Source organism: Pinus tabuliformis, chromosome Q (genome assembly GCF_031772625.1).
Source record: "Pinus tabuliformis cultivar Carrire ecotype Pingquan chromosome Q, CPIR1, whole genome shotgun sequence".
Lineage (NCBI taxonomy): Eukaryota > Viridiplantae > Streptophyta > Pinopsida > Pinales > Pinaceae > Pinus > Pinus tabuliformis.
The window spans coordinates 525,656,672-525,677,594 of record NC_142296.1 but is presented as its reverse complement, the minus strand read 5'-3'; the positions used below and the strand labels follow the sequence as shown (position 1 = coordinate 525,677,594).

Below are 20,923 nucleotides of genomic sequence, written 5' to 3'. Positions count from 1 at the left end.
ATGAACACTCCTAGGTGAACTAGATGAGGGTGTTTGGGGTCAAACAGACTCGGATCTGCCTCAAACCTTGGATGCTCTCATAAGGCTTATGTGGGAGCGTCTATGGCAGCCTAGACGCCCTCAAGACCATACTGTGAGTGCGTCTGGGGACCAAACTGAGCAACGAAAACCCTACCCTCCCAGACGCTTCCATAAACACTCTGTGCCAACATCCAAGGCTTCCTATACGCTGTCAGGACCATACTATGCCAACGTCCAGGGACGAAAATACTCAGTTACATGCTAGTGTGAGATCCATAAAACCCTAGATCAGTGCGAGCTTCGACCCTGTAGTTTCAGAGCCTTTGCGCGAGCTTTCCTTTGTTAGACCTATGCGAAAGAAGACAATAAGAGAAGAGAAGATGGCTTGATCAAATGTGTCCAAATGAGCTTGAGGACTCTTCTATTTATAGGCTTTCATGAGGACCCACTTGGAGTTGAGGCTGACTTGTCCAATTTAACATGTGATTAGTTCTGACTTAACCCAATATACATGAGTGAATAAATAAAAAACCAACTTTTGCTTGTCCAAATAAGGTGATATTTAGGTCAATTTTTGTCCTCTCAAAAAGAAGAATCTAATGCAATCATCATCTTGGTCATCTGAACTGTCCAAGGCGGAATTTGACCGCAGTTGCAAAAATTAACACTCCCTCCCAACTATGGAGAATTCCACATGCCAACATTTGTCCATCGATCAATATGCCATTCTTGTGTCTTCAAGTGTCATCTCATATCATCCATGATCATCTCTGCCATGTTGTCATCATGCCATGACCACCTCAAGCATCTCATCATCACAAATCATCAATGTACATCTCGATCTATCCCTTTCTTATTCCATCTTATCTCTTGATTGTTCCTTCTCGTATGCTGAACATTCTCGAATCTAGAAGAAGAATAATTTGTTACCGGAGGGGAGCTTAAGCTAACACCCCCTATCCATTAGGCTGCTGCCTAGAATCTCTGCCAGTGGGCTACTACCCGGAATATCATCATCAATCATTATTAGAGGGCATATCATCAAGTAGCACATCTCAACCTGGAACCACATCAAGGAACACATCTCGGCCCAGAATCTCATGGGGGAGATATACATCTACAACTCCATATCGAGTAATAGGATATCCAAACACACTAGGGAGCACATCTCGACCCTGGGATCTCATCAGGGAGCTCAATCTCAACCTAGAATTGCATAGGGCTATCTGAACCCATCCTATTGCCTATTGACCTTCCCATCGATGACCCTATATAGTCTTATGGTAGAACACTTGCATCATAATCAACTTGGGTTTTACACCCCAAGTACACCCTCAACTCATTGGCCAAACGAGGAGCGATATTCCCGACAAGCCTAGCTTGTGGTTATGATTCCAGCTGGGGTATCCTCTGTAAAGACTAGACATGGGAGAAACATTCTTCGAACCTATAAAGATAGGGGAACAACATCTTCAACCCTATGGGTAACAGATAGGGGTCATACCCTATTTTCCAAAGTTCCTTCAACCCCAGGAGCCCTCTATCTCAATTCCCCACCCTGGGATCTCAGATAGGGAGGAAGATTTGGCTCAGTGTCATCGATCAGTGTTGCTCTCATCATACTCAAATCTAGTATCATCTTGTCTCGATAGCAGTTGTTTCCTGTTCATACAGGACATCAAATCAAATATCATGTCAGAACATAAATAATCATATAAATCTCAAAAGGATACCATAATCATCCTCCCTCTCAAGGAGGTGCCAACCACAAGCCTAAGCTTGTTTCAAACAATTGCACTATCTCAATATATGAGAGTATCTCGGTCCCAACTATAAATATGGGACTTTCTGCCAATCAGATTTCACTCTATGTCATCACAATGTATCCATGTCATATCTAGATCATGCTCAGACAACTCTCTAAGGATCTTCTTCATCTTGCCTCATAGCAAGCCATGCTAGCAACTTTATACTCATCATCAATTTTACTATGGACCTCTCATCCAAGATATCATAGCAGATCTCATACTAAAGAAACATCCAAATGTGTTTAACAATAGTTTCTATCAACAACAATACATCCATGCAGTCAGGTATCATAGGAGAAATATTTCAGCCTCAAAAATAGAATATCTCATGTAGATATTTCAAAGGATGCTTGGTGGCAACTCTATGTGAATGAAGCAGCTCACTCATGAATTTATTCAGGTTCTATGCACATCATATATATATACAGATGGATGTTCAAAATAGAACATCAATGCTTCAATCAACAGTGATATGCCATGTCAAGTTCAACAACATCTTTGAACTTCAAATCAGAGTATCCAAGGATTTTCATTTTCATTATTCAAAAACATTTTTAAATAGATTTGCAATATGGAATTTCTTTTCCAAATTCTAGAAATCGATTCATTATGCCATGATACATCATTTCGAGCTTCAGGAGATATCTCCCTTTGATTTAGATCATCAGAGGCTCATCACCTGTCAAGAGTAGACCATCAAGGTGTAAAACCAAAACCATAATTAAAATCAAAGTCATACCTTGGAACTCATCATCCTAACTTCATCAGATAACTGTCAAATATAGACATATCTAGATCGAGGAGCTTGCTTCATGAAATGCTCTAAGCATAATGCCTTGTTAAGCCATCATAATCAACCTTACATAAATCAATGTTGTACCATCACATCAACAAAGTCAGCTCATCAAAGTTTAGAAGCCAGATCACAACCATTATCAAAGTCATTATTATCAAAGTATCAATTCTTTCAACCAGGTGATAGGGAGAGCTCCTATCAAGTCGTGACTTCATTGATTATTATGCCAACAAGTTTTCATCAATCATGCATTATCAATATGAACTTTATAAAGTCATTCTCATAATCATAATACAAGTCATTTTTGTCACTAGGTGCAAATGCATACACCAAGAATGAGTCATGCGAGTTCCATGTTCATGCTAAATCACAACTATCAATACCTTAAACATTGTGCTAGGAACAATGAGACCAATTTCTAAATACCCACATAGCATTAACATCAAGGCAAATCAACAAATCATTAGATCAAATCACTAGACATCAGGGCAAGTCCAAATTTGCTATCGTAGAGAGATCTATAGTCAAAGCATATCTCAATCATCAATTCAAATTTATTGTCAAGCATCATGATAACACACTATTCATTTATATTAATCAGCCAAACCATGCCAACCTCTTGTAGCACAAACATAGTGACATATCTATATGTATGTCCCAGTCACCTGCAAACACAAGTTATGTCTGCATGTTCATGTTATGGAAAACATTCAAGCTTTCCCTGTTTCCAGATCTTGTTATCTGCAACATATCTGTGGAACTGACATCTTTCAGGTGACAATCTGATTTCATGCACAATACTTCATTTTTATGTGATCCACTGTTTAACCCCACAACTTCATAAATCAGATTATAGTGGCATAAAATGTCAGAGACACCTTGGTTTAGAGTTCATACAGATTCAGATGATGGTCAACTGTAGTCAAACCCTTGGACGCTCCCTTCAGGTTAGCATGGGAGCGTCTTTAGCTGTCTAGACGCTACTTGGGCCTTAGCATGTGTGCGTCCAGGGATGAGATTTCCCAATTCTGTGCCTGCATCTGGAATAAAAACCCTAATTTATGTACAAGCTTCAGATTTGAGACTTTACTGTAGTTCAATAATGTCAGATAGATCATACTTCAACAATACATAAAGCGGGCAGTAATGTGAGTAAGAATCTTGAGAAGAGATTCTCCCTCTTACTAGAAATCTACTTCATTCATCTTCATTCATGTCATCAACCTGTCTCTACTAGAGTCACGCAACAACATATCTGTTAGATCATAAACCTATATCTATCATGGCTATGACATCAATCTTTCATCAAAGACTAGACTCAAAGCAATATATAGATGTAACATCATATCTAAAAGATTATGAACACTTTCTATCAAGTCACTTCATCAGGTTATGACATTCAATTTAACCATATGCCATCAAGACAATACCACAGGTAGTAAGAGATCTAGAATATCATTTTCATAGCTATACCTTGAACATCAAGGTTACCATGCTTATCATGATCAATGAAATCAAGTTAGGTCATTCAATAAAACTTTACCAAAACAACAAGAGTGTCAATCTTTCTTTCCATATGCTTTCATCATGCTTATCACAAACATTGCCAGTAGTATCATGTATAAGAGTCAATGAGCTATCCTTCTATATGAAATCCATCATGACATGCATCAAGAGTGTCATTTACTAGAGTCAAGGTGCTAGCCTTCCTTATAGGATCAAGATGTCCAACAAATGGATGTTAGCCAATCATCAAGTGTATCAATGTATCAATATTAGATAGCCTCATAGAATTCAAGAAGATCAAAATGTTCAACACCAAGTGCATCATTTCATCATAGGAAACATAGATCCAAGTCGCTTTCATATGCATGTATGAGCCATCAAAGAAAGAGACATTCTCATCATGTCTTAGGGCTTACCTAGCCATCAATGTTATTGTTGAAATACAACATACCATGCATACCTTGTGGTATTCAAATACCTGTGCACCTTCTCATAGGCAACTTGTAGTGCTTGTCACCTTTTCATCAAGTACCTCTTTACCTCTTTCCAGATCTAGCTTTTCTTTCCTACATCTCAAATGATCCTCAAGAATGATCTACTCATCACATCTCATCAAGGAGGCTAGAACATCCATATACTCAAATACATATGCAGGACGTATAAGCAATAAACATAATCATCAGATCCATAGGTCTAAACAAAAGTAAGAGGCATCATAAGTCAAGAAACACTTATCTTCAATGAGAGGTGATCCTCTCCCTCTTGAACCAATCTTCAGGAGCTATCAATGTCCATGGTCCATATACGAATGTTGCCTTCAATTATCCAATCAGGTTTGCTAGGGATTATGCCATCTAGGGCTTCATCAAATCTTTGTCAAGTGCTTGAGCATCTTCACATTGACCAGTTGAGTTCCATATCTCATATTGTTTCCATAAACCATGGTTTTCTCTCCAACCCTAACCTCATAGAATCCATCAAACCATAATATCAAGTTGCCTAGGGTTTTCTTCAAACCCCTAGAATTATTTTAGGTCTCCACCATCCTCTTCTTGCTTTCATCAAAGGTGTCATCATCAGGGTAATATCCATGGCTTTTCTTCAGCCCAACTTCGATACCATGTTAATTTTTCGTAGGGCTACATTGTTCTTTTCTTTGATAATTGCATTTCTCCATTAATACATTAAGTTCACCCCATATCATCATTATATTATCCAGATCTACATCATTATTCATCAACATATGCAATTATATAGAAAGAACAACATCGTCATCATCAATGCAGCGAAACATAAAGGAACAATAGAAGAAAAACATGCACACACATAGAAACATCAGGATTGGTCCTAGACCAGGGCAAAACCCACTATGGGGAAAACCCTTGCAAATCTTCTTCTTATTAGATCGTCATCAAATGATTCAGCAAAAGAGAGTACATTGATCCATAAATTTATCTATGCAACAAAACTACTATGATATCCATGAAATAGATCTAATCATGCTTATAATCACAACCCTGACTCTAAGGACTGTAGTGTGATGTCATTGGCTGTAGTCAATTGTTGGATATTACTGTCACTGTGTTGAACATTGTTGTCACTGAGCAGAATATTCAGAATACTTAAATCTCATCTTTGAGTCCTCGACGTAGGGAGGAGGGGTTGTGCGAGCGTCTATAACAATTTTGGATGCTCTCTGCAAAACTAGAAGACTGCACCTGGAACAGATCTAGATGCTCCCAGGTGAACTAGATGAGGGCATCCGAGGTCAAACATACTTAGATCTACCTCAAAATATGGATGCTCTCATAAGGCTTCTGTGCGAGTGTCTATGGTAGCTCGAACACTCTCAGGACCATACTGTGCGTGAGTCCGGGGACCAAAATGAGCAACGGAAACCCTAGCCTGCCAGACGCTCCCATAAACACTCTATGCCAGTGTCCAAGGCTTCCTGGACATTATCAGGACCATATTGTGCCAACGTCCAGGGATGAAAGTACTCAGTTACATGCCAACGTCCAGATCCAAAAAACCTTAGATCAGTACGAACTTCGACCCTGTATTTTCGGACCCTTTGCACCAACTTTCCTTCGTCAGACCTGTGTGAACCAAGACAATAAGAGAAGAGAAGATGGCTTGATCAAAATTTTCCAAATGAGATTGAGGTCTCTTCTATTTATAGGTTTTCATGAGGGTCCACTTGGGGTTGAGGCCGACCTGTTCAATTTAACATGTGCTTAGGGCCGACCTAACCCAATATACATGAGTGAATAAATAAATTCAAAAACCAACTTTCTCTTGTCCAAATAAAGTGATTTTTAGGTCAACTTTGGTCCTCTCTAAAGAGGAATCTAATGCAATCATAATCTCAGTCATCTAAGCTGTCCAAGGTGGAATTTGACCGCAGCTAAAAATATTAACAATTTCTTCCTGCTATCCTTGGAGATATGACAATACACAGTAGCTGCAACAATTTGAAATGAGATACATCTGTCTTCCTCCAAGAGAAAGCTTCTTCAGGTGTGATCATGCCAAGTATCCTATGAGGGCCCCTGTTCTGCAAATAAACTGCGGTATTGCATGCTTTTGCCCATAAATGTAATGAAAACCCTTAATCATGCAACATGGCTCTTGCTGCTCCCACTATGATTTTATTCTTCCTTTCAGCCACCCCATTTTTTTGTGGGTTAGGTGTTATTAGTGCTCTTCTAATACCCTCTTTGGCACAAAAGTCCTTGAAGGTGCTAGAAAAAAATTCTCCTCCATTATCACTTCTTAGGGATTTCAATTTCTGACCATTCTCCTTTTCAACCAATGCTTTGAATTCAAAAAAAATTGAGAAATCTTCATCCTTCTTCTACATGAAGAAGATCCAACATTTTCTAGAAAAGTCATCAACAAAAATTACATAATACTTGTGTTTTGTTGTAGAGGTTGTAGAAAGTGGTCCACATACATCAGAGTGGACTCGCTCCAAGATTGCTCCAGCTCTGTTATCTTGGCCCTGGAAGGCAGCTTTGACATATTTCCCCAATGTGCATTCCTTGTAGACATCATGCTGGTCAGGGGTACATTTCAAGAGACTGGTGGTAATCTGCTACATGATTTTTAAGGCCCCATGGTGTAAGTGTCCTATGCGCTTGTGCCAGAGTTCTCCAACATCTCAACTCTGAACCTTTTGTACCTTGCTACTCAGTGCAATGCAAGCTTCCATCTCAAGTTTGTAGATATTTTTCAATCTAACTCTAATCTGTTTCACTTTCCCGGTAGCTACATGTCTCAGAAAGTCTTTCCCCTTACTGAAAACAACATCATAGAATCTATCCTCCAATACAGCGACAAAGATCAAGTTCTTCTTTAGCCCAAGTACATACATAACATCTTTCATATGAAGATGGGGGCCTGACTCCCTGTTAATTTTAGGTATGTTCTATGTTAGAGCAATTTATTTAAATTTTCACGGTTAGCAATCACATCAGCATTAAGATAAACTGCAGATAGAACATAAATATAAATTGCAGAAGACATGCCAAGACAAGAGGACACAAGATGTGGCGCTAGCTAGGGACAAACCCCACAATGTGGGGAAACCCTTGATCAATTCTTCTTTTATGTTCTTCAAAGTTTAGCAGAGAAAGTGAGAGAGATAGTACATTTACAATAGAAGTCAATACTTTGACTTATGATATCTACAGAGATCAGTTGAAGACATATTGCTTCAACTGATTCTCTAAGGTGATTTCTTCACCTATCATAATGTTGCACCTTGTCCATTTGCTGCACCTTACCGTGTAGCACCATCACGCTGCATCATACTACGTTGCCCATACATCATGTTGTTCATGCATCATGTTGTCCATGATCATGCTGCCCATTCATCATGTAGCTCCTAGCTAATGTGCATCATCATCATTATGCTACCTGTGCATCATCATGCTGCAACACTATAACATTGTCATCAGCCTTAGCTGCTTGCTATGGCTTGCAGCCTAGCAAAGCAGCTAGGCTATAGATCCGAAATCCTCCATGCAGTCTCAAACTACACAATCAAGTTGTCATCTATAGTAATCTGTTTTCAATATATATATTGCCTGAGTGTGAAAGCTATGCGTGTATATATATATTGCCTGTGTGACTGTGTGTATATATATTTACTTCATGAATATATATATTCCTTGAGTGACAGCGTGTTGCCTGAGTGACTGCGTGTATATATATATTCATTGAGATGCGTATCCACCTGGGTTGTGCGTATGTATATTTATTGAGTTGTTGTTGCTGCATATCCACATACATTCATGAAGTTGTTGCTTACATCACTGCGTGGACAGCATATATATTGCCTGAGTGACAGTGTGTTGCCTGAGTGACTGCGTGTATATGTATATTCATTGAGCAATGTATCCACCTGGGTTGTGCGTATGTTTATTTATTGAGTTGTTGTTGCTGCATATCCACATACATTCATGAAGTTGCTGCTTACATCACTGCGTGGACAGCATATATATATATTGCATATATTATAGCGTTCCATTCCAGTCAGCAACGATGATCTCGGATAGGCTCTTCTAGCCTTTTACTATCCTCACACTTCATGAAGACTCATCCCATACATAACAGTCTCTCGATTTGTAATTTCGTGATGCCAAATGGCTGACTATTATAGGTCAGCGAAGACAAAACCCTTTGCTTCAGTATGTGGATGCACGTGATGGGAGAGATAGGGCTCCTCTAGCCCTTAGATGGTTTCGGTCTCTTTGGTACTGATCTATCCATCCAATCTGTGGCTAGATTGGATCTACAACCCAATAGTATTCCCATGAAACCCTAGATCAGAGCAGAATGCTGCTTAAAAGAACAGACTTCGCATGAGGGAACAAACCTCCTCAAATGACTGTTGTTACCTTCTCTCATTTATCCTTTCACTTCGCTTTCCTTCAATAATGAATTATGATTGAATGTGTGTACGCATATTGCTAGGGCACCATCCACGTATAAGCGAGGGCATCATTCAATGTATCTTCTTGTGTGTCTCTCCTTCACCAAAAACCCAAGACGTGGTGAGGAGGAGATCACATGAAGTGTGTGTAGCTAATGACTCCAAATCCTCTCTTATCTATACTAAAAGCGTGGATGATTGAATAGACATGACATTTGGGCTTCTTGAGCCTACATAGGTTGCTGGTTGGCTAGATAATAAATCCATAATCAAAATAAATTCATATCTCCATAAATACTTATTGGAATCGGATGATCTTTAGATCAATCCTACACCTCTCAACGAGAGGGATCCAATAAAGATATCCGCTGCCATAAATAAGCTGACCCACATGGAGTTTGGCCCTAGTTGCCAATTTAACACTCCCTCTCAACTAGGGAGAACTCCATCCACTGATCCATAAGTCCGACTGTACTGCCTCTGCCATCAGTGCCCTGCACTGCTCTACCCAGCTCTGCTTAGCTCTACTCAGCTCTGCTCTGCTCAACTCTGATGGCTCTGCTTTGCTTTGCTCAACTCTGTTGGCTTTGCTCTGCTCTGCTCAGCTCTGCTAAACTATGAAGAAGAAGAATTGATCGAGAAAGTCTCATACCATTCTACACTAACCCGAAGTCAGTCTCAGATTGCATACCACTGATCCCAGACCAGTGTCAACCGACCCAAAGTCAATGTCATAGTGAGTACCACTCCTACCACTGGTCCCAGACCAGTATCGCAGGCTCAGAGAGTGTACCACTGGTCCCAGACCAGTGTCAACCGACCCAAAGTCAACGTCATAGTATGTACCACTCTCACTAGTCCCAGACCAGTCCTTCATTGACATGAAGTCAGTCTCAGAGTATGTACCATTGGTCCTAAACCAGTCTCAACCGACCCAAAGTCAGCGTCATGGTGGGTACCACTCCTACCACCGGTCCTAGACCAGTATCGCAGGGTTAGAGAGCGTACCACTGGTCCCAGACCAGTCTCAACTAACCCGAAGTCAACGTCATAGTATGGACCACTCTCACTAGTCCCAGACCAGTCCTGCACTAACAAGAAGTTAGTCTCAGAGTATGCACCACTGGTCCCAGACCAGTCTCAACTGACCTGAAGTCAGCGTCATAGGGGGTACAACTCCTACCATTGGTCCCAGACCAGTGCATTGATCCCAAATCAATGAAGGTCATCCTAGCATAGGGAGTACGATAGATACAACGATGCGTCCATTGGAACTACTATGGTCCCTATCCTCATTTCCTTGCTCATTGATCAGATGAGAGGTACTTCCCATGAGTCCCAGACTGCATGGGTAGGATGCCTTGACAGAGAACTTAATCAATGCCGTCCTCACAGGAGAAGTAATCATCCTGCTACACAGGAGAGCGAATCATCCTGTCCCACAAGAGAGCGAATCATCTTGTCCACAAGAGAGCGAATCATCCTATCCCAGTGCGCACCACCAAGGGAGGGTGAGTCCCCCTGTGGTCGTATGATGCTCCAGTAAGAACTGCAAGCCCCCAGAGCTCCATGTATGCAACATGCAGGACCCTTGTACAAGGGTCTCTTGATGACTCCAAGTCGTTCGGGAAAATCACAGATTTGATCTTTCCCTGGGGCTTTGACAGAGTGTATCGACCTGTACATCATCTTAATGCGATAGAGACTCCTTGCTCATCAACTTGCCATATCCCAGATAAGGCAGTATCTGATGTCTATCTGCTGGAGCAATCGTCGAATACGAGATTCCTCAATAATCGAATCCCCACTCTGGTTGTTACAGAGAATCACAGTGGTATTCATTATGTGTACAAACAGCTCACTGAAGAGCTTCCCCAACTAGGTAGCTTCACACGAGATTATACTCGTAGATATGTATCCAGTCTCAGCGGTGCTTATAACAACCGACTTCTGCTTCCTGCTCATCCATCATATCGAAGCAGTATCCAAAGAGAAACAACACTAAGAAGTGCTCTAGTGATCCTTCACACTGCCTACCCAAACAACATTCGAATAATCATGCAGTTTCATATTTCTGGCAGTGTATCTCAATCCATGAGAGATTGTGCCCTAAAGACATCTCAAAAGATTCTTGGCACCAATCTAGTGAGGCTCAACCAAATATGAGCTCCCTGTGCTAACTGCAAAATATATGTCCAGAATTCAACTCCCTCTTACTTCTGCAAATGAGAGGGTCTGCACCTATCAGAAATAGTTCGTCCGCATAAGGTGCCGGTATGAGAGGTCTATCATCCACAACCTTCGTATAATGGTTTGGATCGGTTTCACTCCTAATGAATCTCAGCTTCATCAAACAGCGATCAGTCCTCTCATACTATGCCCGGGGTGTTTTGCTTCAAGCCATAGAGGGATTTCTTCCACCTGTATACATGAGATTCCCGTTCATGAATCTCAAACTCCATGGGTGTTTCAAACTTGTGGACCTGCTACATGAGGGGAATGGTCCCCTTGTAAGATTTTCCTTTGGTACATCTCAGACATGTACTTTCATGATCCTTTTGAATTTAGGCATCCTTGTCACCATCTGACTCATAGACCTTCGGTGCTACGTGACAATGGACATGGTCCCCAGTGGACTTCCTGCAATTTGATACAACCCTGAACTCAAAAGCATCTTTGAAAATTCTATTTCAAACATGTACCTTTCCATCGATGAGTGCCACCCTGAAACCTTTGTCTTCCATTTCTGAGATGGACACCAGGTTCTTTTTGCAACAGGTACATAAAAGTGATTCAGGGGTTTCCTTGCTTTCTTGAAGAGATGGCCTTGTCCTTGATGACCTGCTTTTCTGCCATTCGGACACTCCTTCGCATAAGGGCCGAACTTATTGTAACCAAGGCATCCGCCTTTCCTTCCATCCTTAGATCCGAACTTTCCAATGAAGTGATCTTTAGGTAGGCCATTAGAAATTTCTGTTGTGTCAGTCTAATAATATTTTCTACTTCGACTTCAGCCTGGGCGAATTATGAGGAACCCGTTGATCCTTTTGTCTTGTCCCAACTGTCTTCAGTGATTGCTCTTTCACTCTTGCTTGGGCATTGTCTTCACCTCAGCTCTGATACCATGTTAATTTTAGGTATATCCTATGCTAGAGCAATTTATTTAAATTTTCACGGTTAGCAATCACATCAGCATTAAGATAAACTGCAAATAGAACATAAATATAAATCGCAGAAGGCATGCCAAGACAAGAGGACACAAGATGTGGCGCTAGCTAGTTTCAAACCCCACAATGTGGGGAAACCCTTGATCAATTCTTCTTTTATGTTTTTCAAAGTTCCGCAGAGAAAGTGAGAGAGATAGTACATTTACAAGAGAAGTCAATACTTTGACTTATGATATCTACAGAGATCAGTTGAAGACATATTGCTTCAACTGATTCTCTAAGGTGACTTCTTCACCTATCATAATGTTGCACCTTGTCCATTCGCTGCACCTTACTGTGTAGCACCATCATGCTGCATCATACTATGCTGCCCATACATCATGCTGTTCATGCATCATGTTGTCCATGATCATGTTACCCATTCATCATGTAGCTCCTGGCTAATGTGCATCATCATCATTATGTTGCCTATGCATCATCATGTTGCAACACTATAACACTGTCATCAGCGTTAGCTGCTTGCTATGGCTTGCAGCCTAGCAAAGCAGCTACGCTATAGATCCGAAATCCTCCATGCCGTCTCAAACTACACAATCAAGTTGTCATCTACAATAATCTGTTTTCAATATATATTGCTTGAGTGTGAAAGTTGTGCGTGTATATATATTGACTGTGTGTATATATATATTGCCTGAGTGACCACGTGTATATATATTGACTGCGTGTATATATATATATATATATATATATATATATATATATATATGCCTGAGTGACAGTGTGTTGCCTGAGTGACTACATATATATATGTATCTATATATATATATATATATATATATATATATATATTCATTGTGCTGTGTATCCACCTGGGTTGTGTGTATGTATATTTATTGAGTTGTTGTTGTTGCATATCCACATACATTCATGAAGTTGCTGCTTACATCACTGTGTGGACATCATATATATTGCTTGAGTGACAGCGTGTTGCCTAAGTGACTGTGTGTATATATATATATATATATATTCATTGAGTGGCGTATCCACTTGGGTTGTGTGTATGTTTATTTATTGAGTTGTTGTTGCTGCGTATCCACATACATTCATGAAGTTGCTGCTTACATCACTGCGTGGACAGCATATATATATTGCATATATTACAACATTCCATTCCAGTCAGCAACGATGATCTCGGATAGGCTCTTCTAGCCCTTTACTATCCTCACACTTCATGAAGACTCATCCCATATATAATAGTCTCTCGATTTGTAATTTCGTGATGCCAAATGGATGACTGTTATAGGTCAGCGAAGACAGAACCCTTTGCTTCAGTATGCGGATGCACGTGATGGGAGAGATAGGGATCCTCTAGCCCTTAGATGGCTTTGGTCTCTTTGGTACTGATCTATCCATCCAATTTGTGGCTAGATTGGATCTACAACCCAACAGTATTCCCATGAAACCCTAGATCAGAGCAGAATGCCGCTTAAGAGAACAGACTTCGCATGAGGGAACAAACCTCCTCAAATGACTGCTGCTACCTTCTCTCATTTATCCTTTCACTTCAATTTTCTTCAATAACGAATTATGATTGAATGTGTGTGTACGCATATTGCTAGGGCATCATCCACGTATAAGCTAGGGCATCATTCAATGTATCTTCTTGTGTGTCTCTCCTTCACCAAAAACCCAAGACGTGGGGAGGAAGAGATCACATGAAGTGTGTGTAGCTAATGACTCCAAATTCTCTCTTATTTATACTAAAAGCGTGGATGATTGAATAGACATGACGTTTGGGCTTCTTGAGCCTACATAAGTTGCAAGTAGGCTAGATAATAAATCCATAATCAAAATAAATTCATATCTCCATAAATAATTATCGGAATCGGATGATCCTTAGATCAATCCTACACCTCTCGACGAGAGGGATCCAATAAAAATATCAACTGCCATAAATAAGCTGACCCACATGGAGTTTGGCCCTAGTTTCCAATTTAGCACTCCCTCTTAAACGTTACAATTCCAGTTCCTTTAGTATTGTACCTCCCATCATCCCCAAGTTCTATGTGCATTTGGAGAGCTTTCAGCTCTAGGCTACTAAACAATTCTTTGCATCCTGTCATATGGAATGAGACACCTGAATTTAGGTACCACACACTGCCAATTATAGTGTTGGTCATCCATGCAATTAGAGTGAAATCTAATTCGAATTATGAGGCAAGTGCTTCACCTCCTGCTCCTCCTTAAGGCTTCTCGTTAGACTTCTTGTGCATACACTTTGTTGCATAGTGCCCATATTCATGGCAGTGACAACATTTTATCTTGCTTGGGTCCTTCTTCTTGTCAATGTTCTGGCTAGACTCTAGCTTGCTTTGGGTCTTCTTGCCCTTAGCTTTCTTTCCCTTCCCAACCAAGGAAAAATTATCTTCCTCAGCTTTGGATGTTACTCCATCTCTAGTGTTCCTTCGGATTTCTTCCTACACAAAATAGGACCAAAATCTCTCCCAATTTGGTAATTTGTCCCTTCAAATTACAAAGTCTTGGTAGTTGTGCCAAGATTTTGGAAGGCCTAAGAGAGCTAGGCTCACTAGCTCTAAAGATGGTATATTTTCTCCAACTCCTCCAAGCTCATTTTGACACTAAGTGAATCTGGAGAGGTAATGTGGAATGGTTTCATTTTTCTACATGCAGATGTTTATGAGCTTGTCCCTTAATGCCAATTTCTTAGCATCACTACCATTTTTTAATAACTTAGTGAGGGTCTTCCACATAGCGAATGGAGTCTCCTTGCCATGTAAATTCAAGACTATGTGGTTTCTCACACCCTCCAGGATGATCATCTTGGCTTTTGCAGTATCCTTCTTCCACTGAGCTAATTGTTGTGCATTTGATACTGCTAGTTTTGGAATGTCAGTGTTGGTGTATTCCAGCACTCCATGATCATCGAGTACAACTTCCATCCTATCCTTCCAAACTATGAAATTCGAGGTTCCCTTTAGGGCATACTCAATCTCAATCTGTTGAAAGACATTTTCCCACATAGAAGAAAACTTGCTTCACTGAATTTGCAAATTGAAATATCTGAAGGAGAAGCTCTATTGATTGGTTTTTATTGTGATTTTCAACTCTGATACCATGTATAAATTAATAGAAATTTTCTACTACTAATGAATTCGAACTGAAACAAGAGATTATGAATTTCCTTTACAATTATGCAGAATGGAAATCACAATTTAGAAACACATGCAACCATCAAAACCACAAGAACACAATGATTTTAAATGGGAACCCTACTAGAAAAATACAACTTCCATCCTATCCTTCCAAACTATGAAATTCGAGGTTCCCTTTAGGGCATACTCAATCTCAATCTGTCGAAAGACATTTTCCCACATAGAAGAAAACTTGCTTCACTGAATTTGCAAATCGAAATATCTGAAGGAGAAGCTCTATTGATTGGTTTCTATTGTGATTTCCAACTCTGATACCATGTATAAATTAATAGAAATTTTCTACTACTAATGAATTCGAACTGAAACAAGAGATTATGAATTTCCTTTACAATTATGCAGAATGGAAATCACAATTTAGAAACACATGCAACCATCAAAACCACAAGAACACAATGATTTTAAATGGGAACCCTACTAGAAAAAACCCCTCCATTGCTTTTAATTAATCAAATGAGAATGATAAGCTATTACAATGTCTTGCTTCAATCTTGAAGCACACCTTACACTGTAAACCTATTCTCCTGTTGATTGTCCTACTCTGGCCAAAACTTAGCCAATATAAGGTCCCAACTTCCTCCTATTTCCTTGCACAATTCAGGAGAAATTAGGCTCCTAAATAATAGGGGAATTCCCTATTTCCTTGCACAAATACCAAGGAATTGATCACTTGCATCAATGCCAAGCCTGTACACTCAACTAGTATACAATTGATAATTACAATGTGCCTTTTCCTCCACTCCAGCGAGGCAATTCAAATTCCATGCATGTATGGGCTATTTGTCGTTGTTTGACTAGTTACACTTAGAGATCACTGAGTTAACAACAGTTCTACTACTCAACTAACCTTTAACTTACTCAACTAGCTACTTGAGCTCAGTTAACTGAGTTCAATTGAAAATAATTGAACTAGATTGCTAAATTTTAGCAATCACTACATGCACGACTCTACTCCAAGCCTATAACTCGAATTCACTGATCTAACTGTAGACAAGGCCATGTTACATAGGTTGATTGCAATCCAAGTCATCTCGCTAATGTGGAAAATCAAATTACTCAATTTGACTAAGGCACAAATCAAATTGAGCCTTTCTTGCTACAATTTCTAACATTTTGAATCTTTTTGGAGATTCTAAGACAATAATGGAATGGACAAAGGTTAACTATAATGTGGAGGCATTTGATCTTATACACTGGAAGCTGAGGGTGCAGGAGCTCATGGATAAATTTTGATATATCACTACAAATCACATTTATAGAGAACTGAATGTGCAGGGGGTTACCCTATCTAAATCAGGCATTGGTACACATATGGGTATCGTTTGGGTTCAATTGAGGTGAAGTCAATACATAGAGATCTGAAAAGTTTTTGGTATATCCTCGTAATTTGCTGATAGGATACTGGTTTATTAACTTAGTTTTCAGGGCATATGATGGATAGATAACATCCATTAGAACTAACTCTATTTCCTAGAATTCTGATATTTTGTAATTTCCACATATATTGAGATGATGTAACTAATGTAACTACTTTGTGTTAATATAAACCACACTGTTTTTTCTTGTTGAAAAAAAAACTTTAAGAAAAACACATACTGAATACAATTTAAATATTTTAAAAGCAGAAAAACATTTAATAAGAAAATAGTGTAATTAATACAATTTATTTAATTACTCAATATTAATAATAATAATAAATGAAGATTTAAATGAAATCCAAGAGCCAGGTTGGAAAAATTAATTTTACATTTTTTCCCACCAAGAACATATTAGATAAACATAGATAATAACAAGAGTCAATACATTACGAGAAATGATAAGCCCATCGTCATGTAACCTACCCCACAGGTATATTTAGGGGTAGAAAATTAAATAATGAACTTGTCATATCAATGGAATATTATTCAATGGAGGAGGGGAAACACAACTTTGAATGTATTACAAGTGAAATTAATGAATGCCGAATATAAAACTGGAGAATTGCAATGTTTTAAAAAACGGCCAAATTGAATCCAAAACGGCCGAGTTGATCCGAGTCGTTGGGATTTTCTGTGACCCGACAGAAAAACGCAACGGGAGGCCAAGTCATGACTAACTCGGGCAAGTTATTGCATGTCTCGGCCGAGTCAGTCATGATTCGATCAACCCTGCCGATTCCGTAATAACTCGGCCGAGTCAATGAATGTGTCCTGTAACCCCAAAAAAATGTGATTTTTCATATTTTTTTTTAAATTTCTAACTGTTAGCTGAGTGTTTGGGACTCCAAAGTGTTTTCTAAATTAGTTAAATGGTATTTGGGGTCCATTTCCCTCTCTTAGTATTAATATGCTATTCAAATTTCATGGTAATGTTAAATTCTTAATCTTCATTTTCATCCTTTTACTTGAATTTTTAACATTACCATGAAATGACTCAAGATGTTTGAGAGTGGTTCCGGCCTCATTGGATTTCATATGGAGAAAGTAGAATTTTTAATTTCATTCAAAATCGAACAGACTTATCAGTTTTTCAGGATTTCATGATTGGAGGATTGCAATGTTTCCATTGAATTTTGTCATGTATTAGGGTATGGAACTCGCATTTAATCAAGAGCACCAATCCCTCTATGTACCTTGATGTTAGTGACATTGGTTGTCGAACTCCTCTAAGATTCACTCCCAAACCAGGAGCTTCTGAAAATGTCGCTCCCGCCCCAGTTTTCGCTCTCGCTCCCCACTTTTGCTCCCGCTCCCAACTAACACTGAGCCAGATGATGTTGGCAACTCTAGCAGTAGCCAGTAGTACTGGTCACAGACTTTTGTTGTAGAGGCCATTTATAACCTCCTTGGTTATGTGTTTTTGTTTTGATCTCTATATCATCATCGTGTATGTATTGGACAGTGCATTGGGTGCCATTTTGATATAATGGATATATTCATGAGCCTACTTTGATCATATGTTGTCTTTTATCTATATTCTAATGCTGTTTGTTTGGAAACATGAATGAAAATCTTTAAAATTATGTGTTTTTATAAAAAAAATAAAAATATTTAATGTATTTTTTACAACGACCGAGTCATTGAAATCGAGCCGACCAAGTCAGAGTCGGAGTTGGAGTCGACCCTCGACCGAGTCAGAGTCGGAGTTGGAGTTTTAAAACATTGGAGAATTGAGAAAATGAATCCCATAGCCTGAAATGGCTTGGCTTTATTATAGCTAAAACTTTCCAGGATTTCATGATACTCCAAAGCTTGCATGCTGCTCTGAAATTGCAGTGGGCGATATCCTTGTAAGTAGGCAGTATCTCTTATCTTCTAGTGCATAACTGATGCACAAGAAGAGGAAAAATGTTTCTTAAAGCAAAGAAATATGCATTAGCAGTAAACATGCTTTTAGTGGGCTGCCTGCTTGTGATTCTTAATCCGTCTTAAAGCCCCCACTTTTCTAGCAGCTTTTTAATGTATTCCCCAGCAAAGAAACCAGCAACAGCACTCCAAAATCCAGTGACAATGTAGAGAGTAACTGTTCGAATGTAGGATTTTTTACTAATTCGAGCCTTCCCCAGTGCAAGTAAGATGATACAAACCAAAGACACTGCACTTGTTGCTATGAATTTGTACAGAGTATCATTGCTGTCATCGCTGCTTTGGAAAGAGAAGGCATACGTGATTGGTGCCAAGGATCCAAAGATAATATAAGAAACAATTGCAACGGACCCATTGAACCAGGAGCTGTGCCCGATCCTCTCAATAAACTGATCTTTGTGATAGCGTTCAAGATCTAATATCTGCAAAGGATAGAAGAAAAAATGTATCAGATGAACTTTGAACATACTCCAAAACCTTCAAATCGTAACAAACAAACTCAACAAAATGAAAAAATGACCTCGATCTAAATGTTGATGAATATAAGAAAACAGGATATGAAAGAGTGCAGTACAAGTGATTAATTTGCAGAAAAGGCAAACTGTTCCTGCTTTCAATATTTCCAACTTTCGACTAGTCATTGATTTTTAATCATAGCTTTAGTCTGTCTATAACACACAAATTTCACTTCAATAGAAATGTAAAATCACTCTATATGCAAAAAGAACACACACATTATCGTTTGAGAGGTGAGTTCTACATCATTTTTTTATGGTGCATTATAATCCAAAAGCATGTCATATGCTCATTTCCAAATTGAATGCTAGTTTGTTTTGGGATTGGTTCGTACATACATATTGTGTCCATTTCTTCTTTAATCACAAGTCTAAATTCGATAAATGTTTCTAAAAATTATTCCGCTAAAATAGGATTCTTTATATTGTGCTTCCAACAATGGTATATTTAAATTCTGTATTTTATTTTATTCTTCCAATGGTACATTATCTACCTTCAAAAGTGGTTCAAAGCAATTGAGTCATTGTTCTAATATTGCATTGATTGGATTGTATGACTACCAATCTCAGTTCATCCCAGGCCACATCAGCTTTGATGCTTGAAATAAACAAGTTGGTCAACATTGGTCACATATATGTGTCCCATCCAATGTTTTACAGTCCGGAATTGGTTTTTGAACCAGCCACCTATCAAACTGGGTTTTGAACCAAAATCCAGTAAAATGAATCACTTTTTAAAAAATACATAAAATGATTAATTTAAAATGGATTTTTTTTTTCAAGATTCCAAACTATGATTCCAACCATTAGAGACCAAATATACAAAGTTTGTTCATCTATATACCATGTAAGGGTGAATATATCAAAATGGCATAGAGTGCAGTACATATTAGCAACAAAATACATAACCAATGAGCATCTCAATGGCCTTTAGAGTCCAAAAACCATGCTACAAGTCACTGGATCACTGACCTACTACAAATTATTGGTGAACATGATTACTCATCAAACTTATCACTACTACTAGAAATGGGATCAATAGGAGCTACATAAACATCATTTGACTCAATCTTCAGACTCCTTGAATTCCTCAACCTTGTAATATGGTGAAAAAAAATTAACATGTGTAACCAATGATTTTGGTTTGAGTGAAGGATTCTGTTATCTCTCAATTTCTCCCTAGAGGAAAAGTCCAAACTTCTCCAATAGGAAAGCTGCCCACTGTTACCTCAGCAGCCTTGTTCCTTACTTTTAGGTTCAGAAGATGGTTTCCTACCTAAGGGGGGAATATCTAGACTAAATCATAAGCCTATCATTTTAGTACAAGTGAGTGAAAGTGACAAAGATTTGATTATGTATATGAGGTGAATCAAATGATTAACATATTAGAGTGCCCTAAAAAAAAGTTGAAGTGTTTTTTAGTGTTTATCATAAAGAAATAATCATGTATATATCAAACAATTTAAACATTAAACATTATTTCCATGCTCATTCACATGCAAGTGCTTGTGAAGTAAGAGATATCTCGAGCAAGACCAAGAAACGAAAATTGCTTCTAGTCAATAGGCATGCCTTGTGCTACAACCCTCAAATATAC

At 38.9% G+C, this 20,923-nt stretch overlaps 1 protein-coding gene across 1 annotated transcript in view; it reads right to left on the bottom strand.

Annotated features, from left to right (window-relative positions):
- Nucleotides 1-18,523: 18,523 nt before the first annotated feature.
- The window catches only part of LOC149220519 (uncharacterized), a 410,731-nt gene continuing 408,331 nt past the window's right edge, over nt 18,524-20,923 (bottom strand). The window contains exon 11 of the mRNA XM_089387129.1: nt 18,524-19,233. Coding sequence (XP_089243255.1) covers nt 18,874-19,233 — 360 coding nt within the window. The 3' untranslated portion in view covers nt 18,524-18,873. The remainder of the gene's footprint in view (nt 19,234-20,923) is intronic.